Source organism: Sturnus vulgaris, chromosome 14, assembly GCF_052056855.1.
Source record: "Sturnus vulgaris isolate bStuVul1 chromosome 14, bStuVul1.hap1, whole genome shotgun sequence".
Classification (NCBI taxonomy): domain Eukaryota; kingdom Metazoa; phylum Chordata; class Aves; order Passeriformes; family Sturnidae; genus Sturnus; species Sturnus vulgaris.
Genome location: NC_142256.1, coordinates 6,068,669 through 6,088,983, shown reverse-complemented (window position 1 = coordinate 6,088,983; position 20,315 = coordinate 6,068,669). Strand labels below are relative to the sequence as shown.

The window sequence follows — 20,315 nt, the reverse complement described above, 5'->3', positions numbered from 1 at the left end:
CATTATTATCTAAATAATCAAAAGAGTATTTCAATAGAATATTTAACTGTCTGCCTACTGGAAACTCACAGCCTTAATCTAACACTGATCCTCTGTTGTCCTTCATGTAAATATTGTTGGGACGTCAGCCAAAGCCTAGGGAAGTGAGCTTCATCTTGGTGGATGGGAATCTCTCGTGTCAGATACAGTCAGCCTGACTAATGAGACCTACAGCTTGCCAAAACCTACAGCCTCGCTGTCTGTTCCAGCCATTGAACGCACTCAGAAACCCAGTGGCACCAGCCCAGCAGTCTACAGATCCCAATCAACTATCAATAGCTTAAGTGTAAGTGATTGTGTATGAAGTAGGAGCCAAATGTGTTTCCTTTTGCAGTTTTAGGACCTTCAGTATTGTTATTGCACCAGTAATGCTTGCACGGAATTAATCATAGACGTACCCACAAGGCAAAACATTATGAGAAGCTCTTTGTACTTCCTAAAAGTGTGCAGCTCTGAAGAGTGGAGGGAGCTGGAAGGCTTCCCAGCACAATGGGGCGTTCCCCATCATCAAGAGAGAGCTGGGGAATTTTATGCCTTTTCTTAAAAAGCTGAAATGTTGGTTGCTGGCCATCTCTCATCATGACATTGACCTCTCATGCCTCCACCCTGGAGCTCAGCATTATCCCCTCCCTGGTGCTCTACTTTAAGTCTTTTTCAGATGACCACAGGGGTTTTTGCATGCTGGTGCATCTTCACTCTGCAGTACAGGGATGCACCACGATCAGATGTTTGCCATGGGGGGTGGATGCATCAAAAGTCCCACAGGGACCTGGGACAGCCACAGGGACAAAAGCTGCTCTACACTGTCCAGCACCCAAGAGTGCTCACAGGGACACTCCTGTTCTCTGTGCACGGAGCTGCAGGGAGGGCTCAAAGCAGGCTCCAGCTCCACACCAACGAGGGATAATGGCAATGCCAGGGAAATGCCAGCTGTGGGTTACACTGGCCCCAGGGCCAACAGAAGAGATGATAGAATTGCCAAAGTCTGAGAATCCGATCCATTTAATTAGATAAAACTTCATTCTGGCAATTAAGTTTACCTTCGTTAATCCAGAGGGCAGATAAACATGCATGTAAAACTACTATAAAGTCAAGAGTTAAATCTAAAACCTCATTATAAGCTTGGGGAAATGACTTTACCTGTGAGTCATGGACAAGCTCAATTCCAGCAAACCAGTTGGGGTCCCATCCTGTCCCACCCCATCCCATTCTGCTGGCCCCACAACCATGGGGGTGAGATGGAGAACGAGCCTTGGAGTATGTCCGGGGCTGTCAACTGCAGAGCCACAGGGAGACTGCTGAACACCAGGAATGGAAAACAAAAAGCATTTTCCTGACTTGCACAAGCACTGCACGAAAGCAGTCGGCTCCACAGCCCCAGCCCTCCCAGCCAAGCTGCTGCCAGCCCGTGGCCACCTGGGCAGTGGCTCTGAGTCCTGCCTGGGGGCTGCACACCCCGCTGGGATGGTCCCACACACCCCTTGCCGTGGCTGCAGTGCAGAGGTGGGAGGCTCCTGCTCCCCAGGATGGGCTGCTCCAGCTCTGCCCCAGCTGCTGCCAGCACAGCCTCTCAGGATTTCTGGTTTCCCGAGGCACATTCCTGCAGCACTGCCCCGAGGTCAGGCTGGATTGTGTTGGCTCCTGGCCCCAGTTCACAGGGCTGTCAGCTAAAATTGCACCACAGCATCGTTACTCCCAGTGATGGTGTTACAGACAGACAGAGCCCAGCTGGATTTTCAAAACCTAAGCACTTTGCAACACTGACAGGCAGGAAAAAAAACAACCACCAACCCACAGCCCTCTTAGTCTGAGCAGGTTTTATCTGGAAATACCCAAAGCTAGTCAGTGTAAGACCCCACAAAGTCATTCCTCCTGAACCACTTTCCTGACCAAACCTTTTAAGTGTCACTGGGAAATAAAGAGCCAGAGGTACCTGGTTAGTCTAGTCCCCACCACATCCTCAACACTGCCCTTCTTCAGAGGGATGCAGCAAGGCTGGAATGACTGATGGAACCGGTGCTTTCAGAGTTAGCACGAGGAGAAGAGTCAAGTTCACAACGCTGGAGTTCAGCACGGGGCTGCAGCCACAGAGAGGACGGGGCTGAGCCACCAGCCAGGCTCCTGCTCACCACGAGCAGTGGCTTCACCCCAAACCCAGCCTGGAATTACCCCGGTCCTCCCCCTGAGCACAAGCAGGAGGATGCAGAGGGAAGGAGGCAGCTCAGTCCTGCAGCAATTCTGCTGGAGCCTCTCCACAGGGACCCACCCTGGCTGTCTGCAGCACACGGATGTGCTGCTGCCTCCCTGCCACTGCTGAAACACTTACACATGCAGCATGCATTAGAATTAAAAAACCATTAAACCTCGGAAAGGAAAAACTTTGACAGGATGCGTAATATACTAAGTATAATTAATTAAATTGGATGAGGCACTGGGGGACGAGAGAAGAGTGGATGGAGACTGTTCTTGGAAAAGGGATGGTAATGCACTAATGTTCAGTGTGTGCCATTAAAAACCAGCCTTGGAAGAGGCAAGGATGAGCGACAGGGGCTTCGAGGGATGGCACCAGCCAGTTGGGCACCTCGGATGAGCAGCAAAAGAGGGGGTAGTGTGAAATGTGGCCAATTAGAGCCCTAAAAAAAAATTATAACGAGGGTGGAAAAGGCACAAGAGAGATGGAAAAGCAGAAACGGCAGCAGGTTGCTAAATAGCTGTGCCCTACCAGTGAGAGCCTCCTCCAGAGAGCTGCTCTCACCCAGCCCAGCAGGGCACAGACACCAGAGCACCTTCAGCAACAGCTCCAGGCTCCTTGGGGCAGGCACAGGACAGAGGGGATTCATGCTGGAAAGCATCTGGCTCTCTGCGGGATTATTCTTCAGCTATTTGTAACTGCAGGTGCAGTTCCTTAGCGTGGGTAGCACCCTGCTGCATCCATCCATCCCCTCGGCAGAGCCTGAGGTGGGTGGGAAGCAGCAACCAAAGAGGGGGCCCGGGTGGGAGCATCAAAGGCAGCCCCAGCCAGCACAGCAGGCACAACATGATGAGACAGGCACAGCCTGGCTGTTCAGCAGGACAAAGTTTTAACAGGCTTAACAGCAGCATCAGCACTGATCATTAGGCAATTACAACTGCTGAAAGTTGACAAAGCACCAGGACCAAATGAATTATCTCCCCAAATCCTGCAGGCAGGAGCATGGAAAAGAGAAAAGTCATTGTCAACAGCCTCTGATAGCTCACTGGGTGCAGAGCAGTAACTAAAAACTAAAGGGCTGTTCATTTACTTGATGTTTTGAGAGATGAAAGGGAAAGGCCAGGAAATGAGATCTTCAAAAATATTCTCATCACTCAGGGAGTGGTGGGAGGGAAGGTCCTGGAAACACTGATACAGCCAGGATTGCTCAGCGCCTGGGGACATCTGATTCAGAGGAAGGGACTGCGTGTGTTTGGAAAGAGAAGGCAGATTTTGGCTGGGGGAGTTGGCTCCTGAATCATCCTCAGCCTTACTTGCTCAGTTCTGCACATTCCTGCACAGCCCTGGCCAAAGGACAGTGGTGAGCTCTTCTCCAGGACGTGCCAAACCCCAGAGCCCCAGGGATGTGCAGGGCTCAGCCCATGCAGGACCACGATGATCCCTGCTCTGCTCCCTGCAAATCCCATGCAGGACCGTGGGGATCCCTGCTCTGCTCCCTGCTCAGCCCAGGATGCTCAGCCCCTGCAGGACCACAGTGATCCCTGATCTGCTCCCTGCAGGACCACAGTGATCCCTGATCTGCTCCCTGCTCAGCCCAGGATGCTCAGCCCCTGCAGGACCACAGTGATCCCTGATCTGCTCCCTGCTCAGCCCAGGATGCTCAGCCCCTGCAGGACCACAGTGATCCCTGCTCTGCTCCCTGCAGGACCACAGTGATCCCTGCTCTGCTCCCTGCTCAGCCCAGGATGCTCAGCCCTGTCACACCGAGCTCCTCAAGCACAGCCCTTCACTCTGAGTGACTAGGCACGCTTATCCGAAAAACATGCAAATGTGATTTAAAGACTCTAAGTGATACAGAATATATCACATCCCTTGGGAACCTGTTCCAGGGGGTAATTATTCTAATTCCTAAAATCATGCATCTCATTTGCAGCTGGAATTTTCCAAGGCAAACCTCCATCTCCCAAGGCTCTGTCTTGTTCACTGAATTAGGGAGCAGCAGAGATCTCTTCCCTCAGTTCATTTCTGAGCTCAGGCTTAGATGACCAATGTCTCCAGCAAGGTTCAGAGCACGTCCCCTGAGGATGCCATCTCTCCTGGGTCCTATTTCAAGCCCAGTGGTCTCAGCTGAAAGAATCCTGGTGCATTCAAAAGGCTTTGAGTGAGGTCCTAAATCTCCAGACACGTGTTTGCAGGGTGAAAGCCAATTTGCTCACCTATACCCAGAAGCTCCTGAACAGTGTCCAGAACGCCAGGGGAAATGTTTGCACTGACAAGGCATCTCCTCTCCATCTGCTTGCCATAGCTCTGTGGTCCCTGCAAGGCAAGGCTGCCCAAAGAAGGGCTTGTGTGGATTTCTACAGTGAATTAATTTAAAATACCCACCTAGTAACAATGGAGGAAGACAAAGCAGAGGTCAGGCAATGAGGGAATTGCAGGTAGAATTGTTAATTTTAATTACTTGTCTTCATTAAGATGAGGTTTCTAGATCCTACAGTGATGACTAATGGGTCAAAATATTTGCATGAGTGAATAAACTTCTGCTAAAGGGTGGAACAGACACAGATTTATTTTTTTTTTAATTTTACAGGGGCTTTTCCACCACATGATGCAGAGAATTCCCAAAACCCAGCAGTGTACCAGAGGGGAGCAATCCATAGGTAAACATTTTGATGAGACACAGAAGTGCCCAGAAAAAACACGACAAGGTGGAAGTAAGTGACAAACGAGGTAAAACATGGGTTCTTCTCGAGTTGTTTGTGTCTCCTTGGCACTTGAATGAGTTGCAGTACAAGCATCAGGGCTACCTGTGCTCCTGACAGCCCTGAAAGGAAACAAAAGTTTGGAACAAGCCAAACACATTCAATTTGCCTGAATAATTTAGGCTGCTGAGTTATCATGTGCTTCATGGGCTGTCATCGAGAAAAGCTGCAGTGCACAGGAAAGGTCTGTAAATCAATGCATGTGAGGGACCAAAACTCACCAGAGAGAGCTGCAAAAGCACGGCCTGTCAGAAGAGATGCAGGACATGGAAGTCACGCCGTGAGCATTGCTGGGCTCCAGGGGTGGCTCCCTGCCACAGGACACACAGAGGGACACCCTGCACACGCAGCCCCCTCTGAAATGTGCTGCTGAGCACCAGTGTCAGTGGCACTAATAGCAAATAAAGGGGCTACAGGAGAGCTGGAAGGGACTTCTGACAAGGGTGTGGAGTGATAGGGCAAGAGGGAATAGCTTTAGACTCACAGGTTACATAAGACATTGGGAATTAATTCTTTACTGTGAGGGTGGTGAGACCCTGGCACAGGGTGCCCAGAAAAGCTGAGGGTGCCTCACTCCTGGAAGTGTCCAAGGCCAGGCTGGATGGGGCTCTGAGACACATGGGATAGTGGAAGGTGTCCCTGCCCATTGTAGGGGGGTGAAAGTAGATGATCCTTAAAGTCCCTTCCAACCTTCAAACCATTCTATGATGATGATGATGGATTTGTAAACACAGAGAGTAAGAAACAAATCAAAGTCCAGTATACACACAGTAACCTTCCAGGACACACCTGAGTGTGCCTGACCTCCTCAGAGGTATTTATATCCTCCAATAATGCAGCTACTGCTCCCACAAAACACTTTCTCTGGCAGTTCCTGAATTACTACCATGCACAGTTTTAACTTCAGGTTTCTCGCCAAATTCCTCTTCCCACACAAGAGCTGTCCCTTTATAACTTCTCATCAAGCTGTGCCTAATCCAGGATCACAGGTAGGTGAGTTAGACAGTTTCTCTCCCGGGGCAAATCCCGAGGCTCCTCACCTGTTCTGGGAGCTTTGGCACCTGAAGGAGCTGACAGGGAACGAGCCCAAGCACTGAGCCTGCACCAGCTCCTTCTCTGCCTCATCTCCTCACTGAAGCCAACACTTCCAAAGCAGCCAGAGGAAATCAAGTGCTCCACCTATTTTGGTTTGCAGGAGATGAGGACACCCACCTCTCCCTTGGCTTCTCACAGAAATTTCCAACCGACGCTCTTCGCTCTTTCATTTTTCACATAAAACAGTGCAGGAACAAGCACAAAAACTGCTCCTTGCTCCACAAGCTCCTTGCCTTTCACCCCCACCAGCTGCAGGTCCTCAGCACCCCACAGGAGGTGGCACCCTGTGTCCCTGTGCCCACAGCAGCTCTGTGCTGCTTCCCCGGGGTGCAAGGTGAGTGTCTGTGTGGGAATAATATCACCCAACCATCCAAGAGAGCTTTCTCCAGCTGGGACTGATTGAATGCAGCCTGGGCACCGGATGATGTGGGAAATCAGTCGTAGCTGAGCACAAATTGCATGCATAGAGGTAATTACTGCAGCACAAGGTTGGTAGCACCACTACCCACATGACAGTGTATCTCAGCAATTTTCATTTCCTATTGCTTCCATTCAGAGAGCGGGCTTTTCATCTCTTTTTTCCTTTTTTTTTTTTTTTTCCCTGTGGTTCAATTTATACTCTTTTTCTTGCAGGGACTGATGCTAACCCAGGATTTCTTTGGGATAAAGCTCTGGTTCCACCACAAGCAGTCATTCCCCACTCCCAGTGTCCCCCTGTTTGTGACACCCAGACCTCCAGCCTGCCCCAGGGGTGGGTGTCACTGCCCAAAGGTGAGGTGACACAGCAGTGACCCCCTGTCACCTGCCAGCCAGCTGTGGAACGCTGGCAATGAAACACAACGTGCTGGTAGCCAGTGAAGCCAGTTACAAGGCAAGTCGTTCTTCACACTTGAAAAAGGGTGAAATGCAATAAGGAAAATGGAACAAAAAGGGGTTTCTGCTGAAAAAAAAAACACTAAGAGAGCTAATGCTGAGAGTAAGGAAACTGATCACTACCATTACAGATATTCAGCAAAAATAGGGGCCACATTATGTGTACCATGATTATACACATCGTGACTAACACAGATCTGTAATAATATAAAGAACTGCTATAAAGAACTTATTTTGCAAACAGACACAGGGGTTAAAAGCAGGATGGAAGGGGAAATGACTGTGCAAAGGCAGCACAGAGCCAGCCAGAGCCTGGCACAGCCCATGCTGCTGCTCCCCAGCCCACCCACTCCCCACGTACCTGCCTGCACTGGGAGGAAAGGCTGCCAAACTTCTTAATAATTCTGTGACCCATTTAAAACTATCTAGTCTTACATTCATATGTGCTGTAAGAGAAATAAAATATAGCACTCAGGAGTTTTGAGTGGCAGCACTTCCCTCAAGACAGATAAAAGCTGCGAGTTCTCTTTGCTGTTTGGTGCCAATTATTACAGAGTTTTGACTTATATATTATTACATAGATCATTTAGTAAAACAACCTACATACAAACCCAGTGGTGTGTCTCCCTTCAGCAGATATCTGCAGGAACTGGAGCAGCTCAGACTCACCCACATCCCCATATTTTGGAGAGGGGTGGGCTCCTTCCCCTGCACCCAGGGGAGACACAGCCCCTGCCCTGCAGCTCTCTGCAGCCTAATTAACAGAGGTCCAAATGATTTATCGTTATCACACGGAGAAATGTGATTGCACCACGTTTTGGAGGGAAAAACAACAGGCACCCAGCTGGTGGCAGCCCCTCTGGAGGTGCTGGCTCACACCTGAACCCCCCCCAGGTAGCAGGGCAGGGCTGGGGGTCACTGCTCTGCTCGTGCTGATTATTCCTTTAATAAAGGGCCCTGTATTTTCCAGAGGCTGCAAAACTGATGCGGGTTGCCATGGCAAGCACACACTTTCCCATTTAGCAGAATAATAGGCAGCTTTGTATAATTCACTGATTTCAGATGATTTCTCACCCCGAGTGCAAGTCGCTCAAGTTACATAAGTCACCTGTTGTTTAGTCAATCTGGCAATTTTAATTAGAATAAATTTTTATGATTCCTCTTTGCAACACTTAGAGCAACTCTGCCACCAGAATGCCGAGATGTCTGTAAATTATACGGGCCCCAATCACATCTTTTTTTGCTGTTTTAATTACAGTAACATTGCAGCATTAATCATGTAAGCCTCTGTTAAACAAGTAACAGTCATCCTCCATCATAATTAAAAAGAAAGGCCAAGCAAACAGGAGCTCTGGAGTTTACCATATTTTCTCTGAAAATTATATTTTAACTTAAGAGTTTTCACAAACAGTAGTTTTATTTGGCTCTAATTAGTGTTGTGAAGGAAACACCGAAAGGTTAATAAGAGATGGTTAGTTTGTAATGCAAGTTTCCCAGTGCCAGCCCCAGCAGTTCAGTCTGTTTTCAGAGTCATTAACGATGTAGATTGATTACAGGAGGAGATTGGGAAGTGCTGGCTTGCTGTGTTAGCAGAAGGTTTGGTTTTATTCATATACCTTCCCTACTGTTAAATCTGATGGCCATTACCTTGACCACTTTGCCAGTCTTAACTGCTGTGAGAAGGAAAGTGTTAAAGGTTTCCTTAGAAGTTACTGTCAAAGGGGGAAAAGAGGCCACATGAGCCTTTTTTGACTTGTTTATAAGGCAAAAGGAAGCTGCAAGCTTGCCTGAACTGTTTATTTATCTTAAAATATCTTAAAATATCTTAAAATCCAAGTATTGGGTAGGGGCTCTGGAAAAAGAGGCTTTGGAAGAGCCAGGGTTAGAACAATCCCATCCTCAGCTGAACCCTGAGACAAAGATCTTCCCTGCAAATCTTCTCCTTGGGCAGGGGTTTAGGAACAGTTAACAAAACCAAGCAGAAATAGAAGCTGAAATTCTCTAATCTGAAATACTTCTTCTTCATATCTCCCATAAATTGCTCTCCAGTCACCCAGCAAAAATATGGGTAAGCAATGACTGACTTTGACAAAATCTCATTAAAAAGTACAATAAAACAGTAGAAACTCTCCAAATTTCTGGGCTGATCATTCATCCATTACAAACCTACACAACAGGGCATGGATTCAAGTTTTAATTTTCCTCTCCAAGTTGCCAAAATGTTCACATCTGGTGAGTGTTCTCTGTGCTTAGGGGGGGAAAAAACTTGAGGATCTAAAGGTCATAACTCCCACGACCCTGAATGGAGTAACTTCAGTGATGAAGACTCTGCAAGAACTATCTTCGAAGGAACCTAAAACTGAAGGAAGAGTGCCAGGAATGTGGGATATAGGACAATGCCTCCTTGCAAACAAAGGAGGTTGCACATCTGTTTGTTATTTAGTTCTGCTGTTGCAAAGAGGGATTGGCTTCACTCACTGCTACGGAGATGACTTCACTGTCACCCCTGCCCTCCATCACTTTCCAGCAAGGACTTCTCCAAGCTGTGCTCAGAGTCACTGAGAAACCAAGGGAGAGCAGCACAAGCAGCAAATCCACGCATGGATTAAAGCTGCTGGATGAAAGATGTGGCCACTGCCCTGCCCTGCTGCAGCCTGGAGCTGGAGGGAGCTCAGAAGTGGGGCTACCTGTCCCTCTGCCCAGCTCTGCCTGCCACATCACCCCCTGAAGAAGGAGCTGAGCTACACTCGATGGTCTCACAGAAGAGATTGTGTCCCTCCACAATCCCAGCCAGGACATGCCAGCAGGAGCTTGGGGAGGATGGAGAGAGCACACACAGAAGCCTCAGTAACCTCCACGCAGAGCTGACTTAGCTGCTCACCACACAATCATTTACAAGTATGGGAACCGTGAGACAATCAACTCCCCTTCCCAAAGACCAGCTCACCCACTCGTCAGAAAAATCCTTCTCGGGGCTTGCCAAGCACTGTGAGGAGCTGATTGCTCCCTCCAGGCTGGCCACTGCAGGAGCACCACGGAGCTCACTGAGGCTGCTTTGCCACAGCAGTGATAAATACAGAAATCAGAGGAGCTGAAATAATTGACACTGCCCTGTAAAGAAAGCTTACAGCATTTATCCACCTCAAGGGACGTGCTGTCACTCACATATGGATGTTACACTTTGTGTCTTGTGCTGCACATATGAATACATGGAGTAGGTACTTTTATTAATTTGTGGAAACTTCTAGAGAAATGCAGCCTCCAAAGCCCCAGAATATGTCACTTAGGTCTTTATGTGCATGCAGCTCTACAGGAAGGTTTTTCTGCAGAGTGAAAGGGGATTGTAGGTAGAACGACTGCTGGAAATCAGCTTACAAAAAATCAACAGTTTCTAATACCTGTGTTTGCCTCCAGTTAATACCATTAGTCATGTTCTCAATTCACTACTGAAATACACCCAGATACTATGGAGATGAGCATAAGAACCAGTTGGAATATTCCAGATAAAACCTGATCCCCTAAATGATGATACCTCTGAATAATGTGGGATGCAACCAGCAAGAAAAGTTTCAGTATCACGGGCCCATTTCTCCTTTACATCCAAATCTTATTTCTATGCCGTGTGATAGTATAAAGAAGACTTAACACAACTATTTAAATATAACCCATTTCTATTCAAAGAACCTTTCATCTTGCTGGAGTTTATGGGACTCAGACACAATTAAATCTCCCCTGTGAGTAAAGTTACACAGATGTGGAAATGTATGTGGGATCAGGTCTTTCCAGATGACATTTCACGTGAACCTTTACTGATGATCTGGCACCAGAAAAGTGGAAGTGATGCTTTTAGAAGCAATTCTCTGTAGAGATCCATTACTGATATTGCTTAAAACCTTCTCATTTTGATTTTAAAGCTTTCTCACTATTTTATGGCTGTGGTGACTATTTCTAACACTGCCGTTTTGTGATTAGTGTGTGCTTATTATTTTTGTATTTTCTATTTTTATTTTTATCTAAACAGTGAATCACTGCTTCATTGGACCAATGATTTCTATAATTGATGGCTAAAATACTGGCCAGCACTGGGAATTAAGAGAAGTGTGAAATCTGTTGCTCCTACCATTAAAAACTTCTATTTGAAATATTTCCTTTCTGATTTCTATGCTGGCAAGAGCTCCTATGACTTACAGAGTACGAGAATGGCTCTTGCTCAAGGCAAGGTGAAAAAGGCACTAGAATACATTTAAGCAGATCTAGGTGCTTGTGCACATCCACACAAAGAAAACAAGCCAAACCTGCACAAACACTACAGTTGGGAGAGGGCAAAGGGATTTAAAGAAAAAAAGTACCAGTATGAGCAAAACCAAGGGAGGAATAACTACCTGAATCACAAAACAGAGTATCTAGCCTCAAAGATGCTAATTCAGGTCCTGAGGGATCTAATCAACCTCTTTGTTGAAGTAAAGATAAAACTTTTTGACAGCAAACGCTTTCTGATAAAATGGAATTTTCAATTACCCTGTGAAACATCTGGTCCACGCTGCCATTTCCAGGGAACACCAGCACCACAGTGTGCAGTGCTGGAAAACATTTCCTGCTGAGATCTCCCCGTGCTGCTGGGAGGAACAGGTGTCAGGAGCTGCGAGCTCCCACAAATGTCACCATCCCACAAATGTCACCATCCCACACCAGCACCACACACTTCAGCTCCTCCTGGAAACCAGGGCTTCCTCCAGGGCTGTACTTCCAGTCAGGATATGCAGAAATTCCAATTTCACTTGCAGTGAAATAGGCCAAGGCACCCCAGGATTTAACCCCATCCTCCAGCAGGCTTCTCCAGCCATCCCAAAGCATCGCTGAGATCCAGCAGCTGCTCAGAAACACCTCTCTCTCAAAGAAATCCTTCTGGAAGCTGAGCCGAGGACGTGGTTAGGTAGAGAGTTTGCACATACAAACTTCCAGCAGCGCTGAGCAGCTCCACAAATAAACAAACAATGACACAGCAGCCAGGCAAGCGGGGAAGGTGGAACAGCACCAGTGCCCGCCTCCCTCTGCAGCCCATTTGGTGGTAATTAGCAAGGGAAGGAAAACAATCCTGGGCTATAATGAACTCCAAATTGGCTACATATTAGAGCAATTAAAGCCATCTTTTCATCAGATGAATTTATAATCAATAATTAAGATCCTGAGGTAAAGAGGGACTGGGCAGAAGTCCTGCTCCCAAAATACGCAGTGTGGCTGAGCTCCAGGCAGTATTTCTGATGACCTGCTGCTACCCACTAAAGCTCAACACTCTCCGTGCTGTGGTTTGCCATTTTTCTGGGAATCTGGGTCATTCCCAAAGGAGGAGAAAGGGCTCCTGCCAGCAGGACTGGCAGCTGGTGTCACTCCCACCCAAGAGTGGCACCAGGAAAGAGAAACACCAACAGCTCCACTGACCACTGGTGCCACTGGTTTAAGAAGACAAAGGAACTTGGAGCCATCCAAGCCTACCTCCCTCTGCAGGAAATGCAGCATCTCAGGAGGCAAAGGCTGGCCAGAAGGTCCACACTGACCACCCTGAGCCACCACACAGGGGTCATCCTCTACCACCCAGCTAAAAGCATTTCTGCCAACCAGTGTCTGCCTTGGCTGAACCAGGGCTATCCACTGAGCAGATAAAGACTCACAAATCACTGGGACACAGTCTGAGAGCTGGCCACTCATGAAGGGCTCGTGGTGTCTCAAGCTGAGCTCCATGCCCAGCAGAACCTGGCCATGGGGGAACCATGCCAGGAGATTGTTACCATCAACGAGCAAATTCCAACAACAACTCCCCCATTTCCCTGGGAATGCAGTTTGGGCAGGGACAGCAAGGGAAAGCAAAGCATGGGTACACGAGCTGCCAGGCTGCTCTCCACACAAGGACTGTGTGTTTGGAGCAGTAGTCACCCAACAGTCCTGCACATCCTTGCCATTCAATTTCTTGTGTTTCCTCCCCACCCTGCCTTTCTACCCTCAAATCAGGTAAAAACTGCCAAACCAAAACCATCACTTTAATCATGTGGGAACTGCTGTTATCACCATCATCTCAGCTTCTTGATTTTCCTGATTATTTTCTGCGATTCCTCTTTGACAAATCAGCTCAGCCAAAATTCTCTTTAACCTTTTTTCAGCTTCTGTGACCACTCACTTCCCTTCCCTGCTTGTGCTGCTCCTCTCATAGCTCCACCAGCACCCTGATAACCTCCCAGAGTTACCCCAAACTCTTCCACACAGGACAGTGGGGGTCCCACAGGACAAGAGTGCTGGTTGTGGCACACCTGCCTGCAGGTGCAGCACTGGCAGGCTGCTTTCCTCCCAAAAATAAACCAGACCGAGGAGCACCAAGCCCCTTGGCCACTGCAGGACCAGCAGACAGAACATTTCTGGAAATACAGCTGATTTTTGGGGTGTATTTTACACACAGTGAGGAGCTCATGTACAATGGACTGAACCATATTTACTTTCCTGACTCCTCTGATGAGCTCTGCCTCCAACTCGGCGTCTTTAACTTATTTGCATTGTTATCAGAGCCAGCACGCAGACTTATCAGAAATGTAATCCCTGTAAAACCCTTCCTGCAGTCCACCGAGATTGGGTTTTTTGCTGAAGAAATGTGACAAAAAATTAACAGATGTTGCTCAGACCATTCACCGGGATGGGAATCAATTATGAACGTTTTTGCTTCTACAGACATCCCTTACTACAAATGTATCTGAGGAAACCCTCTCCTGATCGAAATGAAAAAGCATTTCTTTGTAATAGAAGAATAATAAATGATAGCTATCAGCCTGCATTCTCTGACACGGTGCTGGTCCGCAGAGAATTAAACTGCCACTGTACAGTTATATAAATGTTTAATTTTTTTCATCTTTGGCCACAGTAGGGTTGTCTGGAAATACATTATCGCTGCGGATGCCATCCCTCTCCAATTAGTGTGGCTGGCAGCGTGGAATGTGTAGGTGACCTCTGTGTTCCCCTCCTCGTGGAGTCTTACAGGGTTAACTACGACCATTTAGCAGACTCTATCGAGAATTAATACAGCCATCAGATTCTCTCCAGAAAAATCCCACACTCGGTGGCGCAGATGGCAAGAACTCTCTCTCCCCCGTTTGACTCTTTTATGACAGCACAACAAAGGCTTTTAATGATGTTTACCATGAATTGAATTAAACAGCTGAAGACCAGTTCATAATCACAGCATTTTGTTTTCATATCCTTAAGTCTTTTAGCAGTGGGGCTTCCAGTTGAGCCTCAGCTACAGCTTATCTCAAGATATAGCCAAGTGCCCCGAGGCTCCCCCGTGCCCGAGCACCAAACTGCACTCAGGCTCCTTAATTGAAAAAGACAGGATGTTTGCATAGGATGTTTGCATCCCTCAGACATTAAAAGCGACATTCATGCCCCAGTACAAACGACACTTGGGCTCAGTTGAACTCTTCTGACTTCCTTCCCCCAGCTAATACCAGTCTGATTTCAGAGCAGGACTTCAGCCCTGCATATGGGGACGGTAAGAGCTGAAAGCTGCCACCAATGCAGGAGAAAAGATTCAAACCCTCATACACTGGCCAGGGCTAATCCCTTGTGGGATGCCTGACTAATTTCCTACATGCTCTGCTGACCTTTGGGAAGGTTGCCTGAGAGCTCTGGAGCTGGGAAGGAGCTCTGGGAAGGGCACACACCATCGGTGCTCTGGAGGGGAGGCAGGCAGGGACCAGCCCTGGGCACAGCACAGCACCTCTGATTCCCCAATCCCAACTCCAGCACTCCCTCAGTGCCGGGCAGAAGCTCAGCTGGGATTTCTGCCTGTGAACAGAGGCCAATGCCAAGTGCTCACTTCACTGGTGTGAAGATGAATTCTCATCTCCCCATGGCTCTGCCCACGCACAGCGTTATCCCCAGCAAGCAGCAAGCATCCTCACGGCACAGCCCCAGCGGGGCAGCCCCACATGGGGCCGTGGGGGGCAGTGGGCACCCCCAGGGCACAGCAGTGGCTCTCACCTGGCTCGGGGCCCTGGGAGCCCATGGAGGGGACGCTGGTGTTGAGGACATCGTTGACGGCCGTGTCGCAGTAGAGGCCCCGCTGCACGTCGTGCTCGCTGTCTGTCTGGTCACTCTCCTCATGGCCACTGTCCTTCAGACTGTTCCCCTCCAAGTCCTTGAACGTGGAGCTGCTGGGGAAACACAGCTGTCACTTACTGCGTGGGACAAGGTGGCTCTGGACACGCCACAGCCAGACCTGCAGGGATGGGGGGGGTCCCTGCTCTCCACAGCCCCCAGTGATGCTGGCCAGGCATGGAGAGCTGGGCAGGGAGTGTGGGGGGACTCCCTGATTGCCACCTCTGCACCCCAAAACACAGCATCCAGCCTGCACCACCCCCAGGCTGCTCCTGGCCCTGGCTGTGTGCCAGCCTTGGGTACCCTCAGCCTGCCGTGGGTCTTATGGAAGCTCAGAGTGAAGTAGGATTTGAAATAAAAATTTTAAAAATACACATTAAATGAGCCGTTTCTACAACTTGGCTCTCCCAAGTTGTACTACCTCATATTGGAGTTACACAAGATCTAAACTCCATTTTTTTTAGGTTATAAGCCAAATCCTAATCACTTAAAGCTTAAAAAACAAAAGTCTTCCTGGAAACAGGAATGCCTTTTAATCATGAGGATGCATTCTTAATTTTAAAAATAAACCATTGATTCTGGGTCCAAGTTCATGCAGCTTTAAGGAAATCTGACTCACAGTCAAACATCCTTGACAGCCTCTGCAAGCACAGCCACTGCTGGGAGGACAAGGACTGAGCTGCTCCCACATTTCCCCCAAGGGCTGAGCAGCCCTAACACCCCATGGAACGCAGCCCCCGGGCCAGAGGGGTGGAAAAAGGGCAGCTCCTATGAACACAGGCTGAGAGAGCCGGGACTGCTCATCCTGGACAATGTTTTGCACGACCTCAGAGCCTTTTCCAGTTCCTAAAGGGGACTCATAAAAAGGAGTAACTTTTTACATGGGCAAATAGTGATAGGACATTTGAAGAAGAGGGAGAGTGACTTTTTACACAGGCAGATGGTGATAGGACAGGAAGAATGGTTTTAAACTGGAAGAAGAGAGATGAGGTTTAGAAATTAGAAAGAAATTCTTTCCTGTGAGAGTGGTGAGGCCCTGGCACAGGGTACCCAGAGCAGGAAGTGTCTCCATCCCTGCAGTGTCCAAGACCAGGCTGGACAGGGCTTGGAGCACCCTGGGATAGTGGAAAGTGTCTTTGCCTATGGCAGGGGGTTGGAACTGGGTGATCTTTAAGGTCCCTTCCAACCCAAACCAGTCAGTGATTCTATGAAAAGCTGCATTTCTGGCTGCATTTGGGACCCCAACACCCTGAGAGGGGCCGTGCCCAGGCTGCTGTGAGCAGCAGGGACACCTTGAGACACACCTGCCCCTGGTGGCACAGCCCTGGGGACACCCACCCTGTGCTCCTTCCACACCAGCCCTGGCAAGGGAAACCTGCACTCATTGGGAGGATCCACCTGCACCCACTTCTCCAAACTTTCCCACTGGTTGATTTGGAGTGAAATGTCAGTGAAAGACACGGCCTGGGCTTCAAAGCCCCAAAGAGCTGGAGATTTCCATTACTTTGAAAAGCCCTTTTGTGTCTCCACGGAAACCAAGCAGACCACCTACCATCTGATGCTCTGCAAAAGCACACGAGGGGGGAGCTCTGAAATACATATAAATTGGTAAACCTTCAAACATTACCTTTTAAATAAAGATGTCCCTATTGAAGCCACTGACTTTGATTCCAGGTGACATCAAAGATTTTTAAGTTAAGAAAGCACTACAAATCTACAATTCATTTGTGTGAGTGTAGATGAGCGAGAGAGGCAGGCAGACAACACAGGAAAAGTACAAATAGATTAATTAAGTGCTGGATTTGAGAAGATTCACTCACCAAAGATAGCAGAGCTACAACATCTACATAAAGGCAAAGGATGAAAATGATGCCACAGTATGTTACAGAAAACATTTTTTTGTTCTCAGACGTCTGCACAGCATCCCTGGCACCCGTTGTACTTAAGACACAAGACAAAGGCAGCAAGCAAAGGGAACTGCTGTCCTACACGGAGCTGCTGTTGGTAATGCACAGGCAGCCCATGCTACAAGGCATTTATCTTCCCTGCAGCCAGCCAGGCCGTAATGCAGCAGCCACACGACGTGTTTTCCACACTGACACTTCTCTAAAGGATGGGCAGGTCTGGGGGAAGCAGCAGCAGCAGCATTTCCCAAACAATACAGCTCGGAGCCAGCCCCGCTGCGGCAGGCAGCAGCGCTGTTCGCCTTTATCTTAGGTGAGAACGAGGAAAGATTAATAGATTTGGGGTTTTTTCAGTGTGCCTGAGGGCTCTCTGGCGAGGAGCAGCGTGGCACAGGCCAGCCAGCTCTCACAGTCACATTAGCATGGTTAAACACCACGAGGCACGCAGGCAAATCCACCTGCCCTTCGCCAGCTGAACCCCTGACTGCTCAGGTTTTTAACATGTAAACAAACGGGATCTCAGCCAGGCAGATAATTGGATATTTTTCCTGCTCAGATCAGATCTCAACAGTTCAGGGCTGGCTTCTGCTCTCTGTAAAACCCTGGGTTCAGTGGTGGCTTCTGCAGAGTCAGGGAGCACAGCCGTGCTGGGCATGGCTTGTTCCCCACACACCTTGGCCAGGTCCTGGGGAGAGGAGGGAGGTGGGCAAGGAGCTGCTGGCCCCATCCTGCACCTTCACCCTGAGCAGGAGCAGCCCTGCAGCTCCTGCTGAGGAGCATTGATGGTGCTGGGTCAAGCCCAGCCTCCTGACCCTGGGGTGATGCTCAGCTCTGGGTTAACACAGCTGGGTAAGCCCATGGTGAAACCCCCAGAGACATTCCCTCAGCACTGCTAGGCTCTGGGGAGAGCAGCATTTCACCCAAAGGGCTCCATTTCAACAAGGGCAACTGCCAGGTTGCAGTTGAACTGATTGTTTCCTTTTACACGTGGTAAAAAATCAGCCTAGCAAAGTGCTGTTTGCCTTGGTATTCAAACTAAAACAGTGAGCTGCATCCAACCCAATTACCTGCCCCCAAACAACTTGGTGGGGTTTTTTTTAATTTTCCCCGCCTCACATGGCAGGGAGATCTCACCACCCAAATCTATCCTTTTATTCCTGTGCATTCAAATGGAATAAACTCTAAGAATTCGAAAGTTGTCAGGGTAACAGCACTCTACCTCACTTACTGCACCTTCCCAGCGTGAAGAAGCCAAAGAGAAAGAAAAAAAGATTTCCTTTATTGCAAACCGTGAGCAATGGGACTCCATGGGAAGTAAGTACTGTTTTAAAATCAAATTATTACTCCTGAAAAGTTTTGCATATTAAAATAAGCAAGTATATAACGCAGCATGAAAGAACATTAAACCCTTGGGATTTGGCTGGGCAAAGCCAAGCCCTCCAAGCAAGCCTACATACCTTTTTATTAAATGAGCTCTGCTGTTCACGTAGTTGGAATCAAAGGAGTAGTTTTCAGTCTGGAAGGAGGAAAAGAAAAGGGAGATGGTTACAAGTCTGATTTCTCCCTGACTGGGAAAAGTCAGGTTTGCAAGGCCAGGATGAAACCTTGAGAGAGGGAAGGAGCATCCCGTGATGGCACAGGCTCTGTGAGCAGGACATGGAAAACTCCTGTCAGTGTTTCCACCAACTTTCACCAGAAAAAAAAAAAAAAAAAGGCTGGCTGGTGACCACAGAACAATTTGCAGAGAAGAAACAAAGTGACTATGCTCTGTTACAAAACTAATTGCTTTTAATTCCCTGATGGACTCAGTTCTCTGTGTGTCAATTTGACTGAAAGTTCAAAAGGTATTTTTCTTATTAGTGTATAATTAACATGTTAAAATATTTATTGCACAGATATGTAAATGCCAGCAAGGTAATCCCTTGCTGGAGAATTTAATGCGGGCACTTTTCTTTGTTTTACATCATTTCATTAGTAGAGACAGTGGGCTCTGTTATTAATAAAAACGCAAACAATGGGTGACATGCTTAAAAGTTGGAGGGTAGTAAAAGAAGGGGAGAAAAGTCAAAGGAGTTGTTATTTGCAAGCAAAATCCACTAACTCTGCATTTGAAATGCTGTCTTTTAACCACAGATTACACAGCCCTGGGGTTCTGCTGCTGGCAGCAGGTAAGGAACAAAAAAAAGCAACCAGAAGGTAAGGGAGGGAGTAGGGGGAAAGCCACAGACCATGGCTGGGAGCATCAGGGGGCACCTGGTGGGAGCTGAGCACTGGGATGCAGTGGGAGCTGAGCACTGGGATGCAGTGGGAGCTCAGCACTGGGATGCAGTGGGAGCTCAGCACTGGGATGCAGTGGGAGCTCAGCACTGGGATGCAGTGGCAGGTGCATGGTAGGATGTGATGGGACATGCATGGGGAACCACAGTGGTGGAACATGGTGGGATCTGCACAGCCTGGCCAGGATCCTTCCTGCACCTCAGGGACCCCTAAGGACGCAGGATCTTGTACAGGTGAGGCACTCCAGTGCACCTTTCCATCCACCCAGAGTCACCCCAGCCCTGGGGATGCTCCTTGGCTCCTGAGCAGCACAAGGAGCAGGCTTTGCTCTGCTCCCCTTCCTGAGGACACCAGCAGCATCCTCCCAGGACAGGAATGGGAACATCCACCTGCCCCACAGCCCGGCCCTGCCTTCTCTGTGCCAGGCTCCTCCTGGCCCCAGCCCCGTGCTTGTTCTCCTTCCCAAAGAGCCGCTCTGGGATACTATGGCCTGTTTTTATGGCAATTATGAACATGGTAAAAATAAATGCATGCATCTTTAATGTCTCAATAAATAAAGGAAAGCAGAGTCTGCTGCTAACGTAATCACAATGGCAGGATGCAGGAGTGGGGCACTGCAGCAGAGCCCAATGTGAAATCCAATCGTACCCCAGCAGAGGTTACACGGCTCTGCCAAGATAACAAAGCAGAGGCAGCCTTGGTTAAGTGTAACCTTTTCTGAAATACAGCACAATATCTAATTTACCAAACAGGAACCTCCCAGAGAGAAACATGCGAGGAGCAGCGAGCCGGGGGAGTTGGCCTAGCACTCAGCACAGCTCGGTTATTACTTTCACACAGTAATTACTGCTGGAGAGTCACACTGGAGATTTACTGCACAAACTACTGGTCCCTGCAGCTCCTGCATCCAGTCCTGCTGGATGACTGGGATGTTTAGAACGCAGGGGCAAACAGACACATGGATTTTCAAAGTATATCATACCCAAGAACTAAATACCACAGAGAATACCTGACCCTGTGTTTGTGCATCAGTCC

At 48.5% G+C, this 20,315-nt stretch overlaps 1 protein-coding gene across 1 annotated transcript in view; it reads right to left on the bottom strand.

Annotated features, from left to right (window-relative positions):
• The window catches only part of PCDH19 (protocadherin 19), a 59,250-nt gene that overhangs the window by 14,209 nt on the left and 24,726 nt on the right, over positions 1-20,315 (bottom strand). The window contains exons 3-4 of the mRNA XM_014884988.2: positions 18,461-18,519; positions 14,983-15,152 (exon numbers count right to left, since the gene is read on the bottom strand). Of these exons, the coding sequence (XP_014740474.2) occupies positions 14,983-15,152; positions 18,461-18,519 (229 nt within the window). The remainder of the gene's footprint in view (positions 1-14,982; positions 15,153-18,460; positions 18,520-20,315) is intronic.